Raw genomic sequence first — 26286 nt, forward strand, 5'->3', positions numbered from 1 at the left:
TAATTTCTCAGTACAGATTCTGCTTTTATTCATCTTGCATGCAATGAACATGAAAAAGCAAGACATCAAGGAGTAAAGCATTTTATAGGACAGGTGATGGCGTGATTAAGTAATGTATGAAATTAAACACCCTCTGCTGTACATTAAAAGAATATTTCAAGTCACCTCGGAGTTTCATAACCTTATAAACGAAGTCCTCTATGGTACTGAACTCCTCCTTGACTTGCAATATCCTTATAATGTACAGCAGTGGCTATGCCACATATTTAGGGTACCAAGGACTGGAGTAAAATTATACATAAAGTGCATCTCAGTCTAAGCCTCTGCCTCTTTCTTTCTCTCTGCGCTTCTGCTTGTCCTCCCTATTCTCTCTTTCATTTCTCTCTCCTTCATTTGCTTTTTTTCCCCTGCATGTATATTCACAATGACAAATGCAGTGATTACTTGGGATGGAGCCATATCTTCTCCTTGAAATGCCCACCTATCAGCGGCGTTTATTGACTAACTTTAGGTTGGGTTTGTTTCACCAGCTGCTTTATCCTGAGGTAACCTTGTATAAGTACTCTGACCCACCCGCATGTTCCTCTGATTCGACCTCTAAATGCAACACTTTGCACATTGTACTTATTTGCCCACTTTAGAAATCTCTCCGGCACAAGTTTTTAAAACCTCTTTTTACAGCCCTGGATTTTCACCAGGACATGCCTGCCCTTTTGTATCTTCAACTCTAAGCTTCACATAAAATATGTATTTAATGTATGCAAGTTTCTTGTGTGGGTACTAAGGCTGCTTGATAGGGTTCGACTCTAAGGTTATGGCCCTGATGTATTTGCTATGACTGTGTTTTTACTATGTTATCCGTATGTATATTTTGTTGTAACACCTTTTTACTGAATTGAGCTTTGCTTATGTATTTGCTGCTTAGTACCTGGATCTTGTATCTACAAATTCTTTAGCTCTGTTGTCCTGGTTCCTTGGTGAGTAAATTCTCTAATAATGTTTTTAATTGTTTTTAGATTAATTTGGATTGTAATTGTATTTTCTGTTCGGGGCGCATTTCTATCACCAATGTTCTTATCTAAATGATGTACTGCATACATTCACGTGCCAAGTCACTACACACTTTAATTGAAGTCCTTTATTCTTCACCTATTTGCACCAGCAGATTGTGACTCTCTATTACTGTGATACCATTTGACTTTGTGATTGCTGCTCCGCATGTGTATTTTGATATTTTTACTTTCATGGCCTTTTCGGGCAAATAAAGTTTTCTACTACTACTACTACTACTACTACTTGATTTGCACATCTGTGCAACGGTTACAAGGTTGTATCTAGTGGCAGAGCACCGCTTTTGAACAACGTCTGAAACAAATGTTACCACAAGAAAGCATTGAAGAGAAAAGCAAAAAAAACCACTTTCTGATGTCCAGTCCCTTTGTGGTGCAGCACTCGTACACTGCATGATCTCATGCATCATAATATTTCTTTATACTTTTTGGAAAGGGAGAATATACATATTTTTTTTTCTAGGACATCCTGAGGGTGAGCCCATTAAATCTTCAGTGTAGCAATCTCACCGCTGCTCCACAGGAAGAGAGGCATAGGGCAGTATCACATAAAGTGAGCACTGGAAGTGCTTATGTAACCAGTGCTTAATTTGAGCCAGTGGTTGCAAGTGGGGCCCACTGGCACTCATTTCTGAGGACCGGCACTTCTGTTTCCTCATCAGACTTTGACCCACAGCAAAAGAAAATGGGAAACAAGTAGGAAGAGAATGACGGAAAACCTGTGACACAGAGAGAAAGCAGAAAGCTGCAAGTGTGAGATAAATGGGCACCAACTTTGGCGATGCGGCAAGCGCAAGATAAGTGGTTTTATTTATTTAGTTTTCATATTTCCGCTGTATGTCGAATTCCACTACCCCCCACCCCACCGACCCACAGCGTTTACCTGTGTGAGCCGCTGCTGTTTTGGAACCACCGCTGCACATCCGTCTATGGCATCCTCGAACGAATCTCTACATCGCAGCTTTTCGCTCATCAGAGATGATGCATCATTGCTGCTGAGCAGATCAGGACCAGCGCATTGTCCCTGTTGCGTGGATCGACACTGATACATCGCTTCGGCTAACCTCTGTGACGTCCATGCAGCCAAGATCAAGGTACTTTTGTTCAGCAGGCCTCACTGGGCCCCTGTATCCGGTCCGCGCTCTATCGCAGTCGGCAGAACGTTTGACTTTGTCCTAGTCTGGTGCAACCAGATATCCCAAGTAAGCGCTTATTGCTTTTAAGCGCTATTTTAGTGTTTATTTTTTGAAAACTCATTTGTCCAGTTCTACTTATTGGATTTTTGTCAGTTTTGTCTCCTGTTTTGTTTATTAAATTAAGCTCTATTTTCCTAACCTGGTGTGGAATCTTTTTGTGTGGTGTTTTCACTGTTTTATGTTTTAAGTGTTGGACAAATACTTTACTCATCGCCTTCAAGTTAAGCTTGATTGCTCTGTGCCAAGCTAACAGAGGGTGAGCACAGGTTAATTTGGGGATTGCTGGTGCCTTACCCTGACTAGGATTGTGGTTACCGCTTGACCAGGGCTCACACCCCAATCAACCAGGAATCCATTTTCTAACACCTAAAATATTTTTCATTTCAATATTTTGTTAGAATACCAAAGAGCCATGATTTTACACCCTCTCATCAAGCATAAAGACTGTCAGAAAACCATCATAAAATATGGACATTGAAGACCCGTTCTCGACACCAATGGGACCTAAGGTGGGATATCAAAGACTCAAAAAAGAGGCCACAGTCAATACAGAAGTCAGATAAATAGCAGATGAAAAATATCTCCTCATTCAAAACAGCAAGAAGAACGATTGCAATAGATTTATGTTCACTTTGCTTTAAAAGCTAACCTACAAAATGGACACAGCAAATGGATCCAGCGTTATGTCACTTATGGTCTTGGTTTGCTTTAGAAATTATATCTTAAGTCCAGTCTTTGAAAAGTCCTGGATGTGTCTTAAGTGATATAATAGACTGGGTCAAGGATCTGTCTAGTGGGTTAAGAATCCCCAAAGGGGCCTGATCAAGTTACATGAATTCACAAAAGGCCTGCCCCAAAAAGATGCGTGGAGATATGTACATTGGATTTTTGTTTGGGCCTTCTTGAAACCAGACTATGACTCTCCCAGAAAAAGATACATTCAGGCTGCAAGAGGAATGTTTCCTAGCAATGGGAAAATCTGCTATCTGATAACCAGATTTAGACTCCAATAGTCACGCAACTGGCTCTCAGTGAGAGCCATACTACACAAAACAATACTGGCAGATTTTAAAATCCACACTCTATCGTAAGTAAAGAGACATTAAGAGAAGACATTAAGAGAAGAAATCACAATGGTTTAGCGGGAAGGTGAACGTGTTTGTTATTTCAAAAGCTAGAGTGAAGATAGTAGTATTGCAGGACTCAGACGAAGAACTGAAAAGGCTGGAGGGGGAATACTTACGAAGGATTAATAAGGATGGTCATAGAATGCTATATAACACAGCAGGAAGTGCTAATGTGATACAGTGGCCACTAGACCTTATGTGCCTAAATACAAAAAAAGTAAATCAAATGATGATTCTTTGTGGCTCTGTGGAAGATAGGGTTAAAAAAAGTGCTCATAGTCCCTGCAAGTAGGTTATGGTAGGAGCTTTATTGAATAAGACCTCACACAGCTCCAGCTGCTACACGAAGAACTCCTCTACCCCAGAGTTCTACATCCCACCCTAGAGTTCTGCATCCCAGTCCAGGGCTCCAAACCCAGTGTTCTAAGAAACCACAGTTCTTCCCCTTTTAAAACATATATCCCAAAAACAGGACAAGGACCTTAAGAATCGCCCAATCAGCCAAACAGTGAATGATGGATACAGAGGGTACAGAGACACATTCCACACAATGACACTGATAACCAAAAGATTATATGATGGAGAACTGAAAAAGGAGTGCAAGTGTAAATTGGGCTACAAGAAACCCATTACATATTCAGGCTTCTGCCCCTTTCTTGTACTTCTGTAGTCTCTCCTTACAAGGAGGTGCGATTCCCCGCGGACTCTATGCCACTGAGGAGGTTTTACCACGATGTTGTCCATCCTTTCATCCACGCTCTTCTGAGTAGAACCTGGACACAGGGGAACCCAACTCAGGTAACAGATCTTGCTGTCATTGGTATTAATGGCATTCTTAAAAGCCTTAACGACCTTCATAGGGTGAAAAAACCTGGAACACGGTGCACAACCCCCAGACATGCGTATCTTGACCTAACCTCCTACCTAGATCAGCTCAGTCTTCGTGACATGCTTCTTATCAAAATCACACTTTCTATTCTCTTATAAAAACACTTCTCTCCTTCTTTAATCATCATGCATAGAGGCAATCACACACCCTTTGTACTAGGACATCCAAGCATGAAACAACTGGGCGCCTGGGTTCTGCCCCACATGCCATTAAAAGGGGAATGCCCTGTGGTCGAATAGGGCTTCTTCCTATAGTTCACCAATCTATTTTTAAGCTCTTCCTTCTAAGGCAACCCGTTCACTTCAAAGTTTTGTTAAAATGCTTTAGCACCCATTAATTTTGGGATGGCAAAATGCACATTTTTATGGATGACACTGTGGAGCAAAATTGTACTCCATTGTCCAACAAGGACTTTGCAAAATACTCCCTTTGAAAAATGCCCTCAAGAAATGCTTTTGAACCTTCAAGAACTAGTGTCGCCAACACACTTAACCTCCAAGCTACCTACAGAACAAGACCACTAGAACAAAAAGATATGACACAAACCGTTCCCCACACAAGTGGCCAACGAAAACAATGGCGACCTCCTACCATAGGGAGTCAGGAAGATGCTCCTTCTGCGTTGAAGTGATGGCCATCTTAGAGATCTTGTCACTGTTACAGCACTCAACACAATCACAAACAAACATATCCATCATCAGATGGAGGCCATCAGAAACCCTGTCTTATCGGCGCTTTTGTCTTCACAATGCTAAGATGACTTGTAAGCCCATATGGTATAATCTTGTCTCTCAGAGTACCTGGGGGAATGAGTTTTGTGCCTCTGAATAGCAGAATGCCCCTCACACTGAGTTCCTTCCTCACATGCCAGAATGGCTTACAGTTGCTGTTCCTCTCCTTCCTCGCAGACCAACTCTCTCTTAGTTTATGCAATGCATCCCTCAAATAGACCTCTAAAATCAGCAATTAAACCAGTAGATTACATCTTGTCTTCTCGCTTGGCTTCAAATTTGGGATTAGGTAGGCTAATGGCCATTAGATGGAATGTCAGCAGTTTGGTAAAAAAAAAGACAGGACAGTGAAAGGGCAGCTGGCTAAAAACTGCTATCGAAAGATGAATGGATTAGATTCAGGAATTTCAGGATGTTTAGTTGTAAAAACATTGAGTCTGTCAGGTCTGAAAACAGAGAATTATGCACATACACAACTTTCTCAGGGAGATGAGATGTGAGCACCCCAGCAAATTTACTTTATTTCAGTAAACCACTAGCAACTGATCAGTGTAAGAATCAGAACCTTATTGGTGGGTTCCATGCACATGATGTGCACACATTCTATAAACTCACCCACGCACGCACCACTACTAACTGTCATTGAGGTGTGTTGCTACATGCAGTCAGAGTGCAGGTTGGTGAGGTGTTCAAGATGGGCAAGGTAGGAAATGAGACCTGAGAAGGAAGATTACTAACAGTGTGATGGATGGCCAGGTTGGGAAGAAACATGAATCTTGACAAAGCAGGCCCTCATAATTTTAAAAGACCTGCTGCATCACATACAATTTTGTAACAACCAACACTCCATGGTAACTAGCAGAAAAACGGCCCATCTCAGGACATTGCAATAACACCGAAAGCCAGAAATCATCAGACTCAAAATCAAGAAGTGCAACATTGAATTAGCAAAAGCTTTAAGGAACGCTGTAAAACTACACATCAGGCTTGCCCCATTGCTCTTGCACTTCAGAAAATAATTGAACAGTTGCCTCTTCAAGGAGCACCTCATCTGTCTTTGATAGCAACCAGAGTTCTTCATGCACCTAGCCCTACCTAGGGGTCATGGTGGATGAGGACCTTCAGATGCAAACCCAGGCCAACAAAACAATCGGCATCTGTTTTGCCCTGATGAGAGCTCTTCTGCAAATTCTTCCTCTACTACCAAGCGAGGCAAGACCCTTAGTGGTCCGAAGCATAATTCTGAGTAGACTGGACTATTGCAACTCCTTGTATTTGGGTGCTCCCCAATACATCCTGCAGGGGTTGTAAAGAGTCCAGTCTATGGCAGCTAAATTGGCTCTTAAGAGACAGCGCAGCTCCTCCGCGACTCTGGCGCTGAGGGACCTACACTGGACCTACACTGGCTGCCCATCAAAGACAGAATTAGATTCAAGTCTCTGTGTATGGTTTACAGAGCACTACACAATATAGGTCCGCTACCAATACGAGAGCGATTCTCCTGGTACGAGCCCAAAAGACTCCTCCGCTCCACTAGCCAAAGCCTGGTGTCCATCGCTAGAGTAAAGCTGGCAAGGATGGGAGGTAGGGCTTTTGGTATGGCAGCAGCACGTCTCTGGAATGAGATCCCCCAAAACCTTAGACAAGCTGATTCTTTGCTGGACTTTAGGAGGAACCTTAAGACCTGGCTATTTGCCAGGAGCAGGTAGCAACATTCCTGATCAGTGGTCCAGTCGTTCTGTTCGCTGTACGTCATCGTGGTCTCCAAGCGCCAGGATACCCGTTGGGTGATAGCTGTGCTATATAAAAGTTTATACAATACAATACTACAATACATACAATACCCAGTGGACACCAATTCCCTTAGCCCTATACCCCCATTATGTACAGAATACCCTTGTACAGTGCTTGTTTGCAATCAAGCTCAGAAAAAAGAGATGTGCTTTATTTGTGGCGCATCTTGTGCATGCACACCGTATGCAAGCAATGGCCATAAACTAATTGAACTAATCTACGATGATCGAATAGTGTGATGTTAAATTGAACTGTAAGGTAGTATGCTGAGAAACAGTTGGCAGAAAATGGTATGGATACCATATATAACTGAGATATGGTAAAGATATGGAATAAAGTATTTTTCCACATACAGCTGATATACTGGTGAACTGAACAAGGTACCCGAGCCACAGGCTGACAGGTTTGAATTTGGTTTTCAAATAAAAAAGCATTAGAACATTGGAATGTTGAGAGCTCAGCTGAAGATAATGGCGTGGCACGGTGCTAATAATGGTTGGTACAGACCATCTGCTCCAACATTTCAATGTTTGTCTTTCTGTTTCTCACTTTTTCATTTAGAACATTCTAGCCTCAGTGGGTGGATGCTCTAATAGCATCATAGCCTTCAGCAATAATGGTTGTTAAAGGCCCTATCCCTTGTTATAGTCCATAACATTGTTTTTTTTAGCTATTAACATTTGTTATTGCCCTTGCCAGTAGGCTAGAATGCTTAAAGAATACATCTAATATCACTCTCTAACCCTTGGTATCCTAGCATTTGTGTTCATGTGTACTCATTGACTCCATTGCACAGACCGTTCATATACACAAATATCCTTCGGAATAGCAGGGAATTACCGACTGGATCCATCAATTTGTTTTACAGTATCACAGTGTATCTCAAATTGAAGCGTACTTGCAATATCCCTTACTTCTGGAAGACCTTAAGATTTGATTTTTGAAGAGCCCCATGAAAGACTAGTCAAATGAAAATATGAGCGGGGATATTTCTCACCGTTCATGTGGTTTTCAAAGATCAGCTTGTCGTTGCATTCCTGTTCGTCCACACAGCCGCAGACGTAGAGCAGGCCCTTCTCGGCGGGCTGCTGGCTCATGAGGCACCGGGAGGTGTTGTAGTTTTGAACCAAGACGTTCTCTACTGGAAGATGTGGGAGGTGGCACAGGGTGATGATCTGAATGCTGGCTTTGGGGTTGTCCTGCTTCCTGGAAACAGAAAAACAGTTGTATTTCATATACAGGTGCCCACAGCCCCTCCATTAATTAAGGGTTTACTCTTGAGCTCCAAGGATCACAAAAAAGTTACACAGGGGCCCACATTCAGCACTTAGGGTGTATGAGGAAAACACATATTGCTTTTCTAAGTAGCATGCAAATAACAAATAATGGAGCGCTCTTACCTCATCCAGTTGGACCAGAACATTTTGATTTCAGCCCTAATTATGTGTAGCCTCATAGAGGTACCATCCCAATCAGAACCTGTGTGCTGTATCTCAACACTGTCTGCTACAAGCAGCCACATCGTCTGGGTGAAACCCCGGGAATAAATGAGGACTTACTGGTGACTTGGGTGTGAAATTCCTGGTTTGCCTTGATGATGAGTCAAGGCATGTTTTTGAACAATCTTCATTGAAAACATGAGGCAGCAGCAAATTAATTAAGGGCTAGCTATTAAAACTATTACAACTACTAACAGTTGAAGGCATGGTTACATGTAGAGGATCAGTGGTTACAGTGGTTACATTACGGGGCTTGCAAACACCAACTGCTACCACTAGCTACCCTCTAGAATACCACAACCATTGTCTCCTACTGAACAAGAACCTTCAGCCTGGAATGCCTTAACTTCACCTCTTGGTTTCAGATCACCATGAACTGCCCATGACCTCATATATAATGTCAAGGAAAACATAAACAAATACATAGATGGGTGTACTGAACACATGGCTTTGGCAGTGGCCAAGACATTCACTCACTGCCCGACACCATGCATCCAATTGGCATGCCTTTTAGCTATGCTCAATGCACAGCACCCTAGGGGCACGGGATATGGCTTGTATTCACATCTTGTACCCAGTTCTGGTCATGTGCAGTAAGCTTTAGGTATAGGATGTAGCCTAGGCCTGTGCCCTCCACCCAGCACCCATGCCCTCAGGAGCCTCTCCACCTTGGCCAAGTGCAGTAGACTCTTAGCGCAGAGGCCCTAAAACAAAACTCGCCATGGCTTTTGGTGTATGTGGTAGGCCCCATCAGCTCAGCCCTGACATATGGGTTTCCCAAAACCATGGCCTCCCGACACTGGGTAGAGTCTTCAGCCATCCCTTAGGTCAGCTCTCCCACCTCTTAGCGTCCATTTGGACATTGAGAACTAGTTATTATATTTTAATCTTCACATCTCAAAAGAAATATGTGTATCTAAGACGGTATCCTCACAGTTTATGGGATCTGCAGGGCCAACATGCATCTTGGGGAACCCCTCTTCCCCATTTCAAATTATTTTATGTGTTGTAATTCTGTATAAAATTTCTAGACATCAATCGTGGTACCTTATATTGTTACAGACAATATCCAAACCCGACAATAGCCCTGATTTGTATAGTATGTGAATTATAACCAGGATATTAAATGATCAATTTTTCAGGTTCAGGGTCTTCTTGTATAACATGCGAAAGTTCAGTGCTTATATTTTGATATCAAGCAAGAAACAAAAGGGCAAAAGGAAAAAGAAGAGAAGAGGGAAAAGGAAGAAATAAAACAAGAAAAAGAAAAGGTACAAGACAGAAAATGTGCTTGTGACTAGACATACTGAATTAAGTGGATCAAGGACATGTGCACTGCATTTAGTCAGCCATAGTTCCCCTGAGGAAACTAAACACTACAGACATTCCTTCTCTAATATGTTAGATGTGCCCAATGTGACACTGCCTTATCCTCCCTCGGGTGTGCGCCATCAGTTCCCCTACATGTTCCAGATGAACCTTATTTGCAATGAAGCTGGGTCTGGTGGCTCAGTGGACTACTGCGTCTACTGCAGGGGCCTGGGTTCTACCTCATGATCACAGGTTCAAATCCTGGCGGGTCCACTCAGCCTTTCATCCATCTGAGGTCGATAAAATGAGTACCATTGAGTTGGGTAACAACAAACATTTGTTATTCAGCGCCAAGATAACTGTAGTGGTGAACGTGCGCTTTACAAATACACATGTTATGTTTTGTTATGAAGGAAGTACTGATGTCTGTGGATCCTTTGCAGAGAATAACAAGGACTGAGACAACACTTTCCCTGCAATGCTAGCCAATCAGAGTGCTTGAGTCTGCAGGGCCTTCTTGGATTCTTGAATACCACAATGGCTGACAGGAAGAAGGCCTTTCTTGGGCGTTTAAGATTCGAACATTTGTTGCAATATTTAATCCCTAAACCCTCCTTCAATCTGCTGGTAGTGCACAGATTAACTGTCCAAATTTAAAAAAATCATCTTTCATACTCCTTTCTGTAATGCAAATAAACTAAATAGTGCTTGATGGATTTACCCACATAATCATATGCTAAAATCCTTGTAATTTCGTTCAGCATGTTTTGATGTAGTAGAGAGAAAGATGGGATTTAAAGTGGGACAGTCTACTTGTAGGCCAGCCCAAATATCTTTGTTTCCCCTTGGCGAGTCTCCATAAATCTAGTAAAGAAGTACCTGAGGTTTCTGGGCCAAGTGTCTGCCACATTTTATGTAGCTCTTAGAGAAAAAAAGGCATTCCCTATGTGGGTCATTACTGAACCATAACTGCAGGTTTGCTGTTGCCAGCTGTAATATGCGCTGCTGATGAAGTTAACAGCGATGCTCTGAACCTGACTTGGACAGTAGGATTGTTGTCCATATATATTCTGAATAGCACCATTCAGCGCTATAGACAACTTAACCCGCATTGGTTATCCTTAGATCTGTGTACAGAAGCTTGATACTCTGGAGTTCAAGGGCTCAACCCCCACAGCATCCCTACTGCAATAACCTCATTAATCAAATGAAATATGTATTTCAACAGATTAGAAAATGCGAGGAACAGTGACAGGCAGAACCTGTTAGTAGTAATCTACAAGAAAGGTTAATGTACATAAAACGTTAGCGAAGGAGGCTGGCAATGATGCCACTCCTAAACTCCTCCCCCTTCACAAACAGACTTTTTGAAAAATAGTTCAATCAATACCAGAATCCTTTGCCGTGTGATTGAGAGGACCAAAGTGACCCTCCCTCTTCCTGCAGTGATAGCGATGGACGCAGGGAACGCATCGACAAGGCAAGCTGGCTTTCTTGAGTTCGGTGCATCATAAGGATTCTAGTTGGTGACAATTTCACTCAAATGTCAATAGCTTTTATATTAGAATCACTCGGCGAGAGTCCGAGTACATGGCATGACGTCGAAAATGTTCATCTCGACTAAAGTGCAAGGAAGGGGTGGGCTCTCCTGCCACGACTGTTTTTTTACTATTATTCGAAGCCCTCAAACCCTCGGCTCGAGTCAGAGTAAGTGACGTCACAATCGTTCCATCTAGGCTAAGGCACAAGGCAGGGGCGCCCACAGTCCCACTTCTACTTTTACTAGCAATGACGCCACTCCAGGCGTGCATCTGTTACGCTGAAAATATTAAAGGCAGCAGACGTGACTCAGGTACATACAAAGTTGTGGATTACTTAGAAGAGTCTCGCACCTCAATAACAGCATTGCGCACATCGATTGATGATTACGGTTGATCTCAAACTATACACTAAACGAAGTTACGTTGGCAATGTGACCCCTGAATGTTTTGGGTACCACAGGTGACGTTAGACTTAAGGCCTAATAATGTCTGCCTGACCGTCAGCCCTTCGGTCTGACAGCCACATTATGATGCAGGTAGTCGGACCCTTGTTGAAAGGAGAACAGACCGCTGCCTCCTACAGGATCTACGGATCCCGATGGGGCGGTGGTCGAAATTGCAATCCCCAGTGACACTGCTTCAGAGGCAGGCACCACCATCAGGATTACACTGTTCCTTTCTGACAGCCTTTTCATGGCGGTCCCACCGCCATGAAAAGGCTGTCAGAAAGGCACTTTGGGGGGCCCCTTGCAAGCCACTGCAAAATGGCCCTGGGGCACATGTAGCGCCCCCATGCACATCCATGCACCATGTGCTATGCACCACATGGTGCATGGCACACAGTGCATGAATGTGCACAAACTGCTCTTTAACGCTGTTGCTTGTGCTGCAGCCTTTTTGCTGGGCCGCAGCATAAGCTACAGTGTTAAAGAGCACTTTCCGACCACCAGCACGGCGCTCCTATCAGATTTGGGCAGTCAGACCGCTGACTGCTTGTCGGGCGGTCTCCTGACCAATGCGATAGTGGTTGGTTGTCCGACCACCTGATATTTGTAATCAAGGCCATAGTTGACTTTCAGCAAAGTTCTTTGAGGTGTGGTTTAATGAGAATTTCTTCTAGACATAACAAAGAGATGCTAATCGATAAAAACTCCGAGCTCCTGGACTGCTGACCCCATAAATTTACATCATGGTGGAGAAGGACACCAACTGTAAGAAGTATGGTGACGCCAGTAGCTAGTTATCTTCTGTGCACGTTGCTGGTAAAACTACCAAGTGACGTTTTTAGAGAAAAACCCCAATTATCTTGATTGCAACCCTCATTCGTAAAGAAAGCCAAAAACTCAATAAAATAGCCAGGACTTTGGAAATGCTTGGATGGTGATAATATAACCAATTTCTCAGTATATCAGAGAGCCTTTTTAATACTCCAAGGTTATCTTTGGTTTCACCTCACTGACCGGATTGACTAAAAATAGAAAATGTGATACTCACTACTTTGGCTCTCCTGTCCATACTTACCGCTACTAACATTCAACCCACATACTCCAGAACGATTCTGATAGGTACTGAATCTGCATTATAATATAGGCCTCAGCTCTAAATGATGGAAATACTGGCTTTCCCAATGGATTTGATTTAGCATTCTCATGTCATGACACCTGCACACACACATACGGACACGTGGTCAGCAATTGTGGAATGGTTTGTCTATTAAAGAAAGCCCATTCCAAGATGGGTGACACATGTGTCATGATCCATGAGCATGCTTGCCTTGCTACGCATACGCACACATGTGATGCATGCGTGGGCTTGAGTTGTGATGCACCGCCGGCCATTTTAATTGTATCATTCTAAGATGGCAGATAGCCAATTTAGAACAGTAACTTAAAAGTATCAAAAGGGGAAAAAAGTGTAAGCCAGGATAAAAAGAAAATCAATTGGTCAGTACCACTTTCCAGCTGCTGGGTACTCGTTAAAAAACATAATAATTGAAAAAGAATATTTAAAACAGATAGTGGGACGGGGAGAAAAAAGAAAATGTGGGAGGGCAGAGGAACACGCATGAGATAGAGCAAGGAAACACTTGAACTCCTTTGGAGTACAGAATGATAAACAAAGTAAGTAGTGACAAAGCCATTTGGTTGGAGTTGGCCACCTGCCTATTGGCTTTGTCAATGTTTGTTTAATTTTGTTGTGGTTTTTGCAAAACATTATTATTGGGGAAGATACTATGCCTGTTAGAACTGGGGGTCTCTAGTTGGCAATGGTTTGCACCTTTGTCCAAATTGGGACCCTTGCTTCTAGTCAGGGTAAGGGGGCAACACCCCTAAAATAACCCCTGCTCAACCCTGTGGTAGCTTGGCACGAGCAGGAAGGCTTATCTCAGAGGCAGTGTGTAAAGCATTTGTGAACACATACAGTAATACAGTGAAAACACTACAGATGGACACTACACAGGTTTTATAAAAATAAGTATTCTTTATATAGACTTAACAAAAAACCCAAACGATAAAAATCCACAATAAAGTATTAGAAAAAAAACGCAAGATAAACAAAAGGTTCGTAGGGAGGACGATGTGTCGGTTCCTTGCTTCGGGGGAGGCGATGCGTCTGTTCCTCAGTGCTTGCGCAAAGTAGGCGATGTTTCTTACCGGAGAGGAGGTGATGCGTCGATCTTGTGTTGCGTTCCGGTTGCGATGTGACAAGATGGCGTCTTGATGCGATGATCCGGTGCGATGCGACAAGATTGCGTCTTTGATGCAATGCGACGATGTGAAGGCGATGCGTACACGCCCGACGGCCGTGCGGCGACTCGGTAACTTCGGATCTGCGACAGGCCCTGCGACATGCTTCTCCGGTGATGCGACGGCAACCCTTGCGGTGGCGACACGCTTCTCCGCTGATGCAACAGCTGCGGCGGCGACACGCTTCTTCTCGTTGCGTCACACTTCCAGCTCCCAACTATAAGCAGACTTCTGCAGACAGAATTCCCAGCAAGGAAATTCAGGGGGAGCTGGTGGTGAAGTCTTATATCCCTGAGACTTCAGCAGGAGGCAAGCACAATTCAAGCCCTTGGAGATTCTTCTTCAAGATAATGAAAGTTCAATAAAAGTTCCTTCTCCTTTCCTTGGCAAATAAGTAACCACTGCAGACCAACCCCAGAAAATAGCACTCTGGCACAGGGGCAGTCAACTCCTTCAACTTCTTTTGGTTCCTCTCCTTGGCAAAGGTTCGTCTTGACTCCCAGAAGTGATCTAAAGTCTTGGGGTCTGGGCCCCAATATTTATACTACTAAATCCTTTGTCCTCTGAAGGCAGAGGGTGCCTGTGCCTAGCCAAAACCATTTGTGTGCAGCTTCCTGGTAGGAGGTGGAGACAGCATTGTTGAAAGCAGACCTGGCCCAGGTAGCTGAAAGGAAATCACCTCCCCCTACTCTCTATTCTATGAGGGCTCAGGAAAGTGAAAGGAAATCTCCGCCCCCCACTCTCTATTCAGCCCAGCCCTGACTCATCAGACTACTGGAGCCCAAGCCCTCCTGTCACTCACAAACCAGACATGCAATACAAAACCTAGCCGAGGCAGGCTGGATGATTAGGTAAGAAAATACCTACTTTTTAAAAGTGGTATTTTCAAACACAGATTGTAAAAATCACCTCCATTAAAAGATGTATTTTAACATTCTGAGTTCAGGCATACTAAATTTGTTTTTCTACCATGTTCCCTGGGTCAGTTAGGATTATAAGATGTTATAATCAAACTACCCATTCTTGCCTATGGGGACAGGTGTCCTTGCAATAGTGAAAAACGAAATATGACTGTAATTCACTATCAGGACATGCCAGTCCTACCTTTTACTTACAATGCACCCTGCCCATAGGCCTACCTTAGGGGTGGCTAACATGTAGAAAGGGGAAGATTTAGGGACCGGAAAGTGGATGCACTTACCAAGTCGATATGGCAGTACTAGACTGCTCACAGGCTCTGCAATGGTAGGCCTGAGACACACTTTACAAGCTGCTTCTGTGGGTGGCACAATCAGTGGTGCAAGCCCACTAGCAGCATTTGATCTACAGGCCCTGGGCACACATGGTGCACTGTAGTAGGGTCTGACAAGTAAATCAAATAAGCCAATCATGGAGTCACTAATCCACTACAACATTTTACAATAGGGAGCACTTGCACTGTGGCACTAAAAAACAGCGGCACAGTGCCCAAAGCAGGTAAACCAGCAAAAACATATCAAAAACAGAGGAGACAACAGCGAAAAATGGAAGGGAGACTCACACCAATGGTACCAGGTCTAACAATGCCCTTGTCAACCTAAAAAAAATACTGGCTAACAACAAATATATTTTTGGGGTCTCAAAAAGCACACATTGCCTTAGCAGTCTCTGGCACTTAAGGAAACTATTTTGTGTATGGATGTGCTCCTTTTGAAAGAAAAGAATGCAGTTACTCACAGTGAAGTTCACCAAGGGATCAAGTGGGCTGACCCATTGGCCCATTCTGTTTACTTTAGTGGGAGGAAGAAAAATATGAATGCCACAATACCAAACCAATGAATTAAGAGTGCTGGCTAAAAACCCCCACAAGCAGGGAGGGACTTGCTGTAGCGGGCATCGGGTGTTTCCACGATGGGCCTCCAGGATGGGGCCGGTTTTGGATCCCTGGAGGGCCGTTTTTGTTACCGGGGACCTGTTTTGATATATCGGCCTCCTGTAACAAAAGCAGCTGCAGTGTTTTCCATGTGCACCCCTTCCCCCATCCAGCAGCCGGCCCGACTCAATTTCCAGGGCTGGTTTGCGTTCCCAGTCCGGCCCTGCCCACAAGTTTATTATACATATAATTTTTGTAAAATCAACAGATCTTGGCCAATGTGAGACCATCAGTGTAAGGAAACAACTCATCCATTTAGAACACTCTGAGAATGAAATGCTCCTGGGGGGACAAACACAAGATTAGTGAAGAAATGTCTTGCGGCAAGTATTGGATCCCAAGAGTTTGAGCAGAACTCTGGTTACAAAATATACCAAATTCATATTTTTTAAAAATTAACGGCTAGAACTCAGAGGGCCACCAACACTCTGGAGCTAATGAGATGAAATCACCTATTGCTGGAGGCGGTACATGTATGTGTCAGTGCTTCCTGCCATTGTCTGTCATGGAAGGGCTCTCTGCGATCAGCTTCCCATTTCTGTCTTGTGGCTGATGGGGTAATGTTTATGTCTGCTCTTAATGCTGACTCCTGTGCCCTCATCTGTCTGTAGTATAAGTGCCAACGTATTGGGATTCAAGAGTTCATCCTCCTTCATACTTTCTATGCGACTATTCAAATGGCACGAATGTGCAAACATTGGTCCTTTTCTAGGCGGAAAAGCGCCTTCGCACTTTCCCAGTTGGTTACCTGGTAATTTTCAAATCGGTTGCATGCCTTCTGGCATCCCCTCTGCCTCCAGTTCCCATGCTGAGCACTCCATCTATTTGTTTAAACCCTGGAAGTTCCCATAATAACAATCCCCATGGTCTGATTGGGTTTATTACCAACACCAAAACCCTCCTACTATCGTAATCTGTGTGATTCCATGTAACAAAATACCTGCCTACAGGCTTTAGCAGAGTGTAATAACAACCCACTCTTAAAATCCTACTGCCTCTAACACATTCTCACAGTGTAAGCCTTCTATAGCCACTATTTGTCACAAGGGTAACCAACACCAAAACCTTGCCTACAACGATAAACTGTGAGATTCCCAGTGACAAAGTACCATACCTATCTGTAGGCTTTAATATGCAGTGAACACAATCCACACTTAAATGCTTATTGACTTTAACATGTACGTTTCACAATAAATACATCAGGCTTAATCCCTTTATCAAAACAATTGATAATAAACAGATCAGTGCTCTAGCCATGGTCGTTGACTTCCAACCATAACCAATTCACTCCTGCTTTATTGAGTACGAGCTTTGACACAAGCAAAAAAAGTGCACTACATGCAGTCTTTAATGTGGAAGTGCACAATTTCAGATAATCAAATCTTGTACTCTGGGGAAACACATGTGGGTGGAACTTATGCCCCTCTCTCATAAGTACTCTGAAATCTCTGTTTTGTTGATCACATTAGGTCAGGTGACAGCTCCACTGTCAAGCCAGACCTAAACATCATATAAACTAGTGTAGCCCTAGACATCTAATACTGCCCTCAAACACAAAACTATACTCTGAAGTTATTCATGGAAGGAGAGGGTGCTGGGACTTCTTTACATTTCTCATGACTGCCTTTCTCCCATCTGTGCTGCACCCACACAAAAACACTGTAAATGATGTTCCTATCTAAGCCAAGCATTGCAGTGCCATGTGTGTGATCCTGAAAGTAAAATCTCACGCAGCTAAACTGCTGCTGGCCCAGGCAGCTGGATAAACAAACAAAAAATCACGGCTTCATTGGGAGAAGTACTTTATTTCTGTGGAAAGAAACAACTTCTATGCAATCAAAACATCTTCTCCTGACTCACAACATGTGGGCGGAGCCAAAGCTCCTCTTTGTAGTATACTCCTGACAGCTTTTTTTTGTTTGTTTGATCACATTATGTCTGTGGCGGAGACCTAAAAATGGCCTTTGATATGGGACCTAGCATATCTGGCTGAAGCAACCCCTCATTAACTGCGGTGAGATTCCCTCTTCTCTACAGAACCTTTTGGACACCAGTGACGTTGCACAAACTAGCTCTCCTAGTCACCGACTTCTAATGCAGCTGTAATGAGTGTAGAAGGGACTTGATCCACATGATGTTTGACTGTAAATTCGTTAGTCCTATGTGGAAGGGCTTCAATATTCAGATAAAGAATCCATTCAAAATCCAGTTACAAATTAATCCGCTGATTTAAAGCCAGTACAGTCTCCATGCAGGCAGGTGGACATGGCTCTACTTCACATGTTGTGAAGATAATGCACAAAGTCTAAAAGAAAATCCCCTTCGGGTAAACCTCATACACACCAATTCACTTAAGCGCACACAGCCTTATACACCAGGTAGATGAGGAACAATGAGCAGAGAGGGAATGTAGTTAAAACACATAAAAATCATCAATTTATTCACAGTGTCATTTAAAACACAGTACATACACTTTGGTCATTGTTGGTACCCTTCCCCTTCGTTGTTGGGGCCCCTCTCTCTTTTGTGTGAAGATAATGCAGCCATGACCCATCTCGTCATCCTTTCTAACAACTTATAATTAATAATATGGACCTATATCCTCAATAGGTGCAACCTCAACGATGACTACCCCGCCACGTTCTTGCTCCCTCTGATGTATATAGATATGAGATGACCACTTATGCTATAGCTGAGTCTTTCCTACTGTAAAATGCATGATTCACTGCAATTTAGCTCAAATGTTTCATGTTGATCTTGTAATCTATCTGTATTTTATTTTGTTTTAGGTTTAAGTTCATAATATCATTATATGTTTATTACAGTGCCTGGAACATTCATTTGATAAGATGGATGCTAACTCACTCCTACAATATCTCAACAGACAATTGTCAACTTAGACGCCTTGTGGCCGTAAATGATGATCTACAATTTTTTCCTAATATTATTGACTTATATTTCTCTGATGTAGGAACAATGCATTTTGACCTTTGTTTTAGTTAGTGAGCACACACGACGTCAAAATATATTCCACATTGGCTATGTTTTATTTGTAAGTATTTTTTACAAAATACAATAAAACCATCAAAAAAATAAAAAAGGCTGAACTCCCACCAAGGAGATATGAGTTTGCCATTTGGCCTCAAGATAAATTAACTCAAATGACAACAACATATAGAATAATAGATGTGTAGCAGTGAATTATGGGGTTGATTTTCGCCTATAGGTTCCAAGTGATATCAGATGGACAACAAGAGCGACCCCGAGGTGAAAAACATTCCCGTAGTTCACTTTTTAGCCATCTATAATTTTAATGTTATGCATGGCTCCCAATATCATCTACCTCTGCTTTCAACTGACAAGCAGGGGCAAGGAGTAACGGGTGAGCAATACGTAAATCGCCTCTCCTCTCTGTCCCTAGGGGGGAAAACGAATACATGGCCTCCTGCCTCGAACCCGCCCTATGCCTTTCCTTTCTTCTATTACAGAAGCTGGGCTCCCTGCTTTCCGACTCTTCTCCGACAGGCTCTGTGAACGCCCTGCCCGAGCAGCATGGAGTTCCTTCATGACGTAGTAACCTTGGGTAAAAAATTCTTTAACAACTGTTGCTACGTCTTAGAGGTGAATTCACCTTCAGGGCGGGTGCGAGGTGTTTCGAGGTTCGTGTTTCGAGTTTCGAAATCAGGTAATTACCTGATTTCGAACCTCGAAACACGTTAAAGGCTTCCAATGGAAGCCATAGTTAGTATCACAATCAGTGGTCGAAGTGGGGGGGATCGGCAGGGCACGGCGTGCCCCTACTTATTCAATTTCAGGGATTCCGTTCCCCTACTTTTTTATTTTGAAAATGCGTCCCAGGACGCAAGAAATCACCATCGCCTATAAATAAAGCTCGGCGTTCCTGGCTTTGGAGGACGGGCGGCAGAGAAGTAACAGGACTCTGTCTTTTCCTTCATACCCAGAGAAGAAAAATAGTGTCCACTTCTGCTCTGTCGCTTCAGCTGCCCCCACCCCCCACACTCTTTCCTTCTTCCCTCTCTCTCTGTCTAGCAGTTCTTCTCTAACAGCTGTAAATCAAATTAAATGCATCTGACAGAGTGTGTGGTTATGGAGACTTGAGGGACACTGTTAAAGGGTGGTAGTAAGGGAATCCATGGCAGAGGTGGCCATTAGGCGGTAATAACAAAGGGGAACAACGTTTACAACGCAACTTTTACAACGCACTACACTTACAACGCATTTTTTACAACGCAACATCCACTACAACGCATTCCATTACATAGCATGACACTACAACGCATTTTTAAAAACTACCTTTACAACGCATTCCATTACATCGCATACTACCTTTACAACGCATACCATTACAACGCATAATATTACACTACACTATCCAACACTTACCCTACTGTTGCACCCCCTGGAGTTAGAATAGTAATTTTTACCCCTATACTATCCAACACTTACCCTACTGTTGCACCCCCTGGAGTTAGAATAGCAATTTTTACCCCTATACTATCCAACACTTACCCTACTGTTGCACCCCCTGGAGTTAGAATAGCAATTTTTACCCCTATACTATCCAACACTTACCCTACTGTTGCACCCCCTGGAGTTAGAATAGTAATTTTTACCCCTATACTATCCAACACTTACCCTACTGTTGCACCCCCTGGAGTTAGAATAGTAATTTTTACCCCTATACTATCCAACACTTACCTTAAATGCAATTAAAAATTATGCGTTGTAATGGTATGCGTTGTAAAGGTAGTATGCGATGTAATGGAATGCGTTGTAAAGGTAGTTTTCTAAAATGCGTTGTAGTGTCATGCTATGTAATGGAATGCGTTGTAGTGGATGTTGCGTTGTAAAAAATGCGTTGTAAGTGCATTCGTTGTAAAAGTGTGCGTTGTAACGACATACATCCAAGAACAAACATTAATGCACAGGGCACCACCAGTGCTAAGACCGGCCCTGCCCTTGAGGCCAGTCTGCCTCACCCATAGTTAGCTCCATTGGCTTTGTTTCAGAAGTAGTAGCTGCAACTCACCAGGGATTGGCAATGCAGAATTTGCACGCACACCAAACTAAGTTTGCAATCTTCACAGTCTCTCTGATTCATTCACAAGCACTTTTAACGTGTGCTGCTTGCTGTGGGGCCACTGGAATTAAATATGCAGCAAAGGAGGACAAAATGATGCCACAGTGTTGACTAAATTATGCATTTAAAAAAAGACTGCAGCGTAATGCAGTTTATTTTCTGATATTTTATTATTTTGACATGTGTACACATGCTAACAGTCTTTGGAAATATTTTGCCTTATTAATACCAGTGTAACATACAAATGCAACAGTGAGAAAGGTGATCAGTCAACCTTTGCAATAAGCCATCCACTCCGCAGCAAAACAAGTCACATTTTTTATTAACTTTTGATACGTTTGAGCTATAAACAATTTATTAGGTTAAATGGTCATGTCATGCAGCAGATGTTGCATTAGTAGGCAAATATGGCAGAGCCATAATCATATAGAAAACATTTGCAAACTAGGATATTTTGCCATTCATGTCTGAACTGCTGTTGTGGAAAAAGGGAGAAGTGCGGAAGATAAACTTCATGGCTCTGCGACAAATGGCTTGTGCTTCCACATTTTATCGTATTTGGGACATTCTGTAATTAGAAGCATATCCCACTTTGTGAATCTGTTTTAATGTCAATAACTTATTATAACCTTATATAATCATGTTTATCCATTGTTGATTAAACTGGGCAGTGAAATGCCAAACAAATACTAAAAATTGGGATATTTGCGCATTCTGGACACACCTCTGGCTCCGCCCACCGAGCCAATCCTTGGGTTATTCCCGCCCTCTCATTTTCCGCCCACAGTTCCCCAACTTTTTTCCCCCCACTTCGACCACTGATCACAATATACCATATCGCTATTCTTCAGCTGCTATATGTGCATTCATCTTTTTGATTCTGAATTGTGTCCCCGTTTATGTCTCTCGCCCCTTTCTTGTGCATGTTGCCTTATTTTCATTTGATCTGGCCACTATTTAGAGTGGCCGAAATATGTGAAAAACTTGCATGGCTGGATTACTGTAAGTAGTGCATTCGACTGTCAGGGCCAGGTCATGCTCTCGTTCCACCTTCACCTGCAGCAGCAAGCCAAGTAAAAGAAAGGTAGACAGGATTCACTTCACCTGCTGCAGATCACTAGCACACACATTCCTGCCTTTTACACAGAGGAAGTCAGCAACAGGGGAAACAACATTACCAGCTTAGAAGGATCTGCCTGTTGCGGATGGTAGGGCTTAGAGGGGCGTGACTGTGGACTGCAGATTGCAGGTCAATGTACTTTCTGAGCAGTAGGGGCAGAGGCAGCACAAGAAATGTACAATCTATGAACTATTTTCTTCTTGCTAAGACTCATTTGTGTTTGTGACTTAGTTCACACTCTTTTCTACATCCTTTCACTTATATTTTTTCATTTCTTCATTCCCCTCAATACATTCTGTCATTTAGCCTAAGCAAGACTTGTGTATCATGTATTTTTGGTGTTCTGTCTCCTTTTTTCAGGCTTCTTTTATCTTAGGTTTCTTGGAATGCATGCAGGCCTTGCGGATGACTATTTACAGCCTAAACCAAGCCAGTTAGCCTGCAAGTTTCTGTAATGAAAATGTTGATATAACTAGCGGGGTCTAATGTTTCCTAAGTACTATTTGTAAGGAATCAGGTTTTTAGTTGAGGAAGCAGAGTACCCACCTCAAGTAATAATCACAGTCCTTGTCAGGGTGAACACTTAAGGTCACCAAGTTAACCTGAGCACAACCCCCTGGTAGCTATGGCAAAAAGCAGAGATGTTTAACTTCGAGGCAATGTGTAAAGTATTTATACATCAATAAAACAGTAGTAAAGTTTCAATGCATAACCCAAAATGGATTAGAAAAATAGGGTAAAATGTAATAAACAAAATGACACCAATATGACAAATATCCAATAAGAGGAACCGGAGATATTACATTTTAAAGTTTAATTGGAAATAGCACCAAGAGACACAAAGTGTCAATGATAGTCAATGGTCACGGTAGAACAGGACACAGGCGCTATTTGACTCTGACTTCGATGGAGCACGGGCCAGATACACTAACCAGGTTCATTCTGGTCAAAGAATTTACCTTTTGAATCTAGTCCTTTAAGTCCCAATCTACCACCGGAGTAGAATAAAAATGCCATCAGGTACTCAGGGGAGGCATTTAGAGACTCACAGGGTAGCAGGCAAAGGGCAACAAAAGGATCCAGTCCAGGTCTACTTGCCACTGGTCAGCTAGACAGTTGCAGGATAATGCATCTTGTATCTTGTTGTGTCCCTGTAGCTTTATCGAGAGCTCAGCATTATGAACCTTTGATCCACTTCTCTTTGTCCAGGGTACAAGAGGGACAGCAGGTCTTGTCTTCTAGGCTCTTCTCAGATCTCAGACAGCAGTTTCAGTCTTCTGATCTTTTACATGTCCAGGAGTTTTCTGAAGTAGGTGCCTGGAGATGCCAGATTTATGCCTGATGCGAGCTAGCTGGGGGAATGGACCCTGGGGACGTCCTAACCAATAGGGTAAAGGTTTCTAGGACTAACCCTACCCACTTTGTGCATTGTCAAGATGGCCAACATCTTCAGCCATACTAAACTTGGGCTCTGAGGGCTGGGGTGGGGTGTGTATGGGGGTAATCCTAGTGTCCTCCCACCACTAACACCAACACTAACACTATAATCCACTGTCATGAAGTCTTGTACTCCCAACAAATTTAGAGGCAAAAGTCTATTAGAACAAAGCTGAGCAACAAGACAGTGAATACACACAAATTGTTTTGCATTCTGTTTCACTCCTTTAAAGTATGCCCCAAATGTTATATGTAAACCCATCAGACCTGCCAAAAAGGGAGATGTCATAAGCCAACAACAGTAGGAAGGCACAAGGGTTGATCCATGCTCTGGGTCGTTAGGCTCACTATGGAGGAGACCATTCTCCCAATAGATGTGGTGACTGCCTGGACCTTGGCCTGCACCATAGGCCCTCAAGAGTGGGACACTCCTTCTGCACCTTGCAGAACTCCACCTAGTACTGTCCCCATGCAACTTGCAAGCCGGCTAACTCGGGTAAGTCTTCTAGGACAGCACTGTCTTTTCCTGTAGACGTAACCCTCAGGATCAGCTTCCTCCCAGACCGTGGGAACTTCCAGGGTGGGTTTCCCATGCCCCTTGCACCTCCTCTTCCTGGCAGGCACTGGTCATCTGTTTCAGGCTCTAGATCCTTCTGACTCCCCTGATGAGCTGCCACGGAAAGTGAGGCAATCCCAACATCTCCAGATGAGACCTGAGCTCTTCCTCTTTCCAGTTAGAGAGGTCTAGGTCATTCCCCAGCAGACTATCCACAGAGGTTGCTGGACGTACAGGTACTCTTAGAAACCCTGAGCCACCCAGTCCCCACTCTAGGGGAACCAAAGCCACAGGATTGTGTTTTACCTGGTTGCCAGCTGTCACAACCTTGTGGACTACATCAGGGATACATTGCTGTGAGGTCCCCAAATAACATCCCAAAGTAGGCACGCTTGCTCTTTTGTTGCTCAGTGCCTTCTACCTCTGTCCATTGCTAGTGAGCCCCTGCCTGTAGTTCTTAGTGTTATCAGACATGTGAGCTTTAAACACCGTCTTTCTGTCACCCAGGGACACTAGGGTAACCTCTGCACTCCACCAAAATTAACTGGGATAACCTATTACCCCCAGGACTACACTGGCAATACCCATGGCAGGCACAACAGTGGGGGGCTGCTTCTTTCATGGGCAGATGGAATTCCCCTTCTTGGGGCTGACTGGTAGCACTGACAGCACTTGGGATGGAACAAGCCAGTGGGTTTCTTACCTCCCCACTTATGATCAGGATTAGATTTGGACTCTTTTCCCTGAAAAATTGTGGGCCTTTAGAGAACTCGGACTTTTAGTTTTCCCTGTTTCCCCCATCCTTCTGCAGGTGAGAACCTGCTACATCTTTCTTAGGGTTGGCCCCAAGTACCTTCTTTGGTCAAAAATTAAAAATGCCTCATTAACCTTGATATCTGTGAACATCACTCTCTGGGCTTGCATTATTTAACCACTCAATTGTGGTTTTGTGATTAACGTTGTCCAGAAACACCTCCCACCCAGCTGTCCCACACTTCTGAGTATTACAGAATGCCTAATATTGTCAGTCTTTGTGGGCAGTGAAGTTCTCTAAAGCCCTGCAAGCATCCACTACCCCTCAAACTGCCAATCGAGGTATACGACTATCTATTCAAACTTTTATATAGTGTCTCCTTTTCCCGTGTAGGTGGCAAAGTTATTACCTGTTACCAATACCTCCTCTCATTGATCAGCATCCAGGTGACTACTTAGTTCAGTCTCCCACAGCACCTGATATTTTGCCTTTTGGCCAGCCCTGTGAGTTATTAGGATAGCAAAAAGTTTCAAGACAGTCTACATCCCTCTTGCTGGGTTATTTAATAGTTTTTCCCAAGAAGTGAGATTTCTAGTTGCCCAGTCTTAACTAATGGTTAATGTACCCAGTAGTGAAGTTGCACGGACCGAAACCTTTCTTTTTCATCCAGCCCACAGTAGTCCTTCTTCTGTTTCACAGATTTTACTTGTCCCTCTAAAAAGTATTCCTTCCGCACTTTGCACCCTCTTCCTCTGCAGCTCTCAAAGTCCTGTGTTTCCAGGCTAGGGAAATTCATGTTAACTCATAGAGTAGTGGAGGGAGAAGGAAGGTCATCAAATGACATCGCTTATGCCGCTCAAACTACTGTCTCAGCGTTGCCCTTGTAACAGGGAGGCTATAGAGCTTTGAGTCTCAATGGCTCTTAGGCAGCCACAGCACCTCCAGGAGAGGCCTCCCACTCAGCATCAGGTCAATCATGCACCACGCTTTGTCAGTCTCATGAAAGGTCTATCCATATAGGTAGCCGAGCAGCACAACGTGGTCCCATTTAGCTATGTCAGGCATATCTCTAGGATACACAGCACAGTGATTCAAATTGAGTCTCATTCTCATACTTTGCCAGAGGAACTCTCTATAAGACCATTGAAGTGCTGCAATAAATGCCTTCTGGAACCACAGGGGGGTCATCTTAAATACATACAGGATCCTTGGAAGGATGGACATCTTGAGAGCTGCAATGTGGCCTACTAATGTTAATTGATGGTATTTCCATCTCAGTAGCACCAACCTGACAAAAGACTAAATCAGTTTCTCCTTTGCATCCCTAGAACTCATTAGCTTGGACGTCAAGACAATCCCTAGGTAGGTAATTGATTCCTTGGTCCAGCGGAACAGGATAGTCTCTGACAGGGAGTGTAATGAGGCTGAATGCAGCTTGGTATTAAGGTCTATTGATCTGGTCAGGTTAACCTTAAAGCGCAGTTCTCCTCGACAGCTTTGC

At 43.4% G+C, this 26286-nt stretch overlaps 1 protein-coding gene across 1 annotated transcript in view; it reads right to left on the minus strand.

Moving 5' to 3' along the window:
* The window catches only part of LOC146857017 (TGF-beta receptor type-2-like), a 375128-nt gene that overhangs the window by 83117 nt on the left and 265725 nt on the right, over positions 1-26286 (minus strand). The window contains exon 3 of the mRNA XM_085647505.1: positions 7805-8013. Within this exon, the coding sequence (XP_085503631.1) occupies positions 7805-8013 (209 nt within the window). The remainder of the gene's footprint in view (positions 1-7804; positions 8014-26286) is intronic.

This window comes from Triturus cristatus, chromosome 3_2 (assembly GCF_964204655.1).
Source record: "Triturus cristatus chromosome 3_2, aTriCri1.1, whole genome shotgun sequence".
Classification (NCBI taxonomy): Eukaryota; Metazoa; Chordata; class Amphibia; order Caudata; family Salamandridae; genus Triturus; species Triturus cristatus.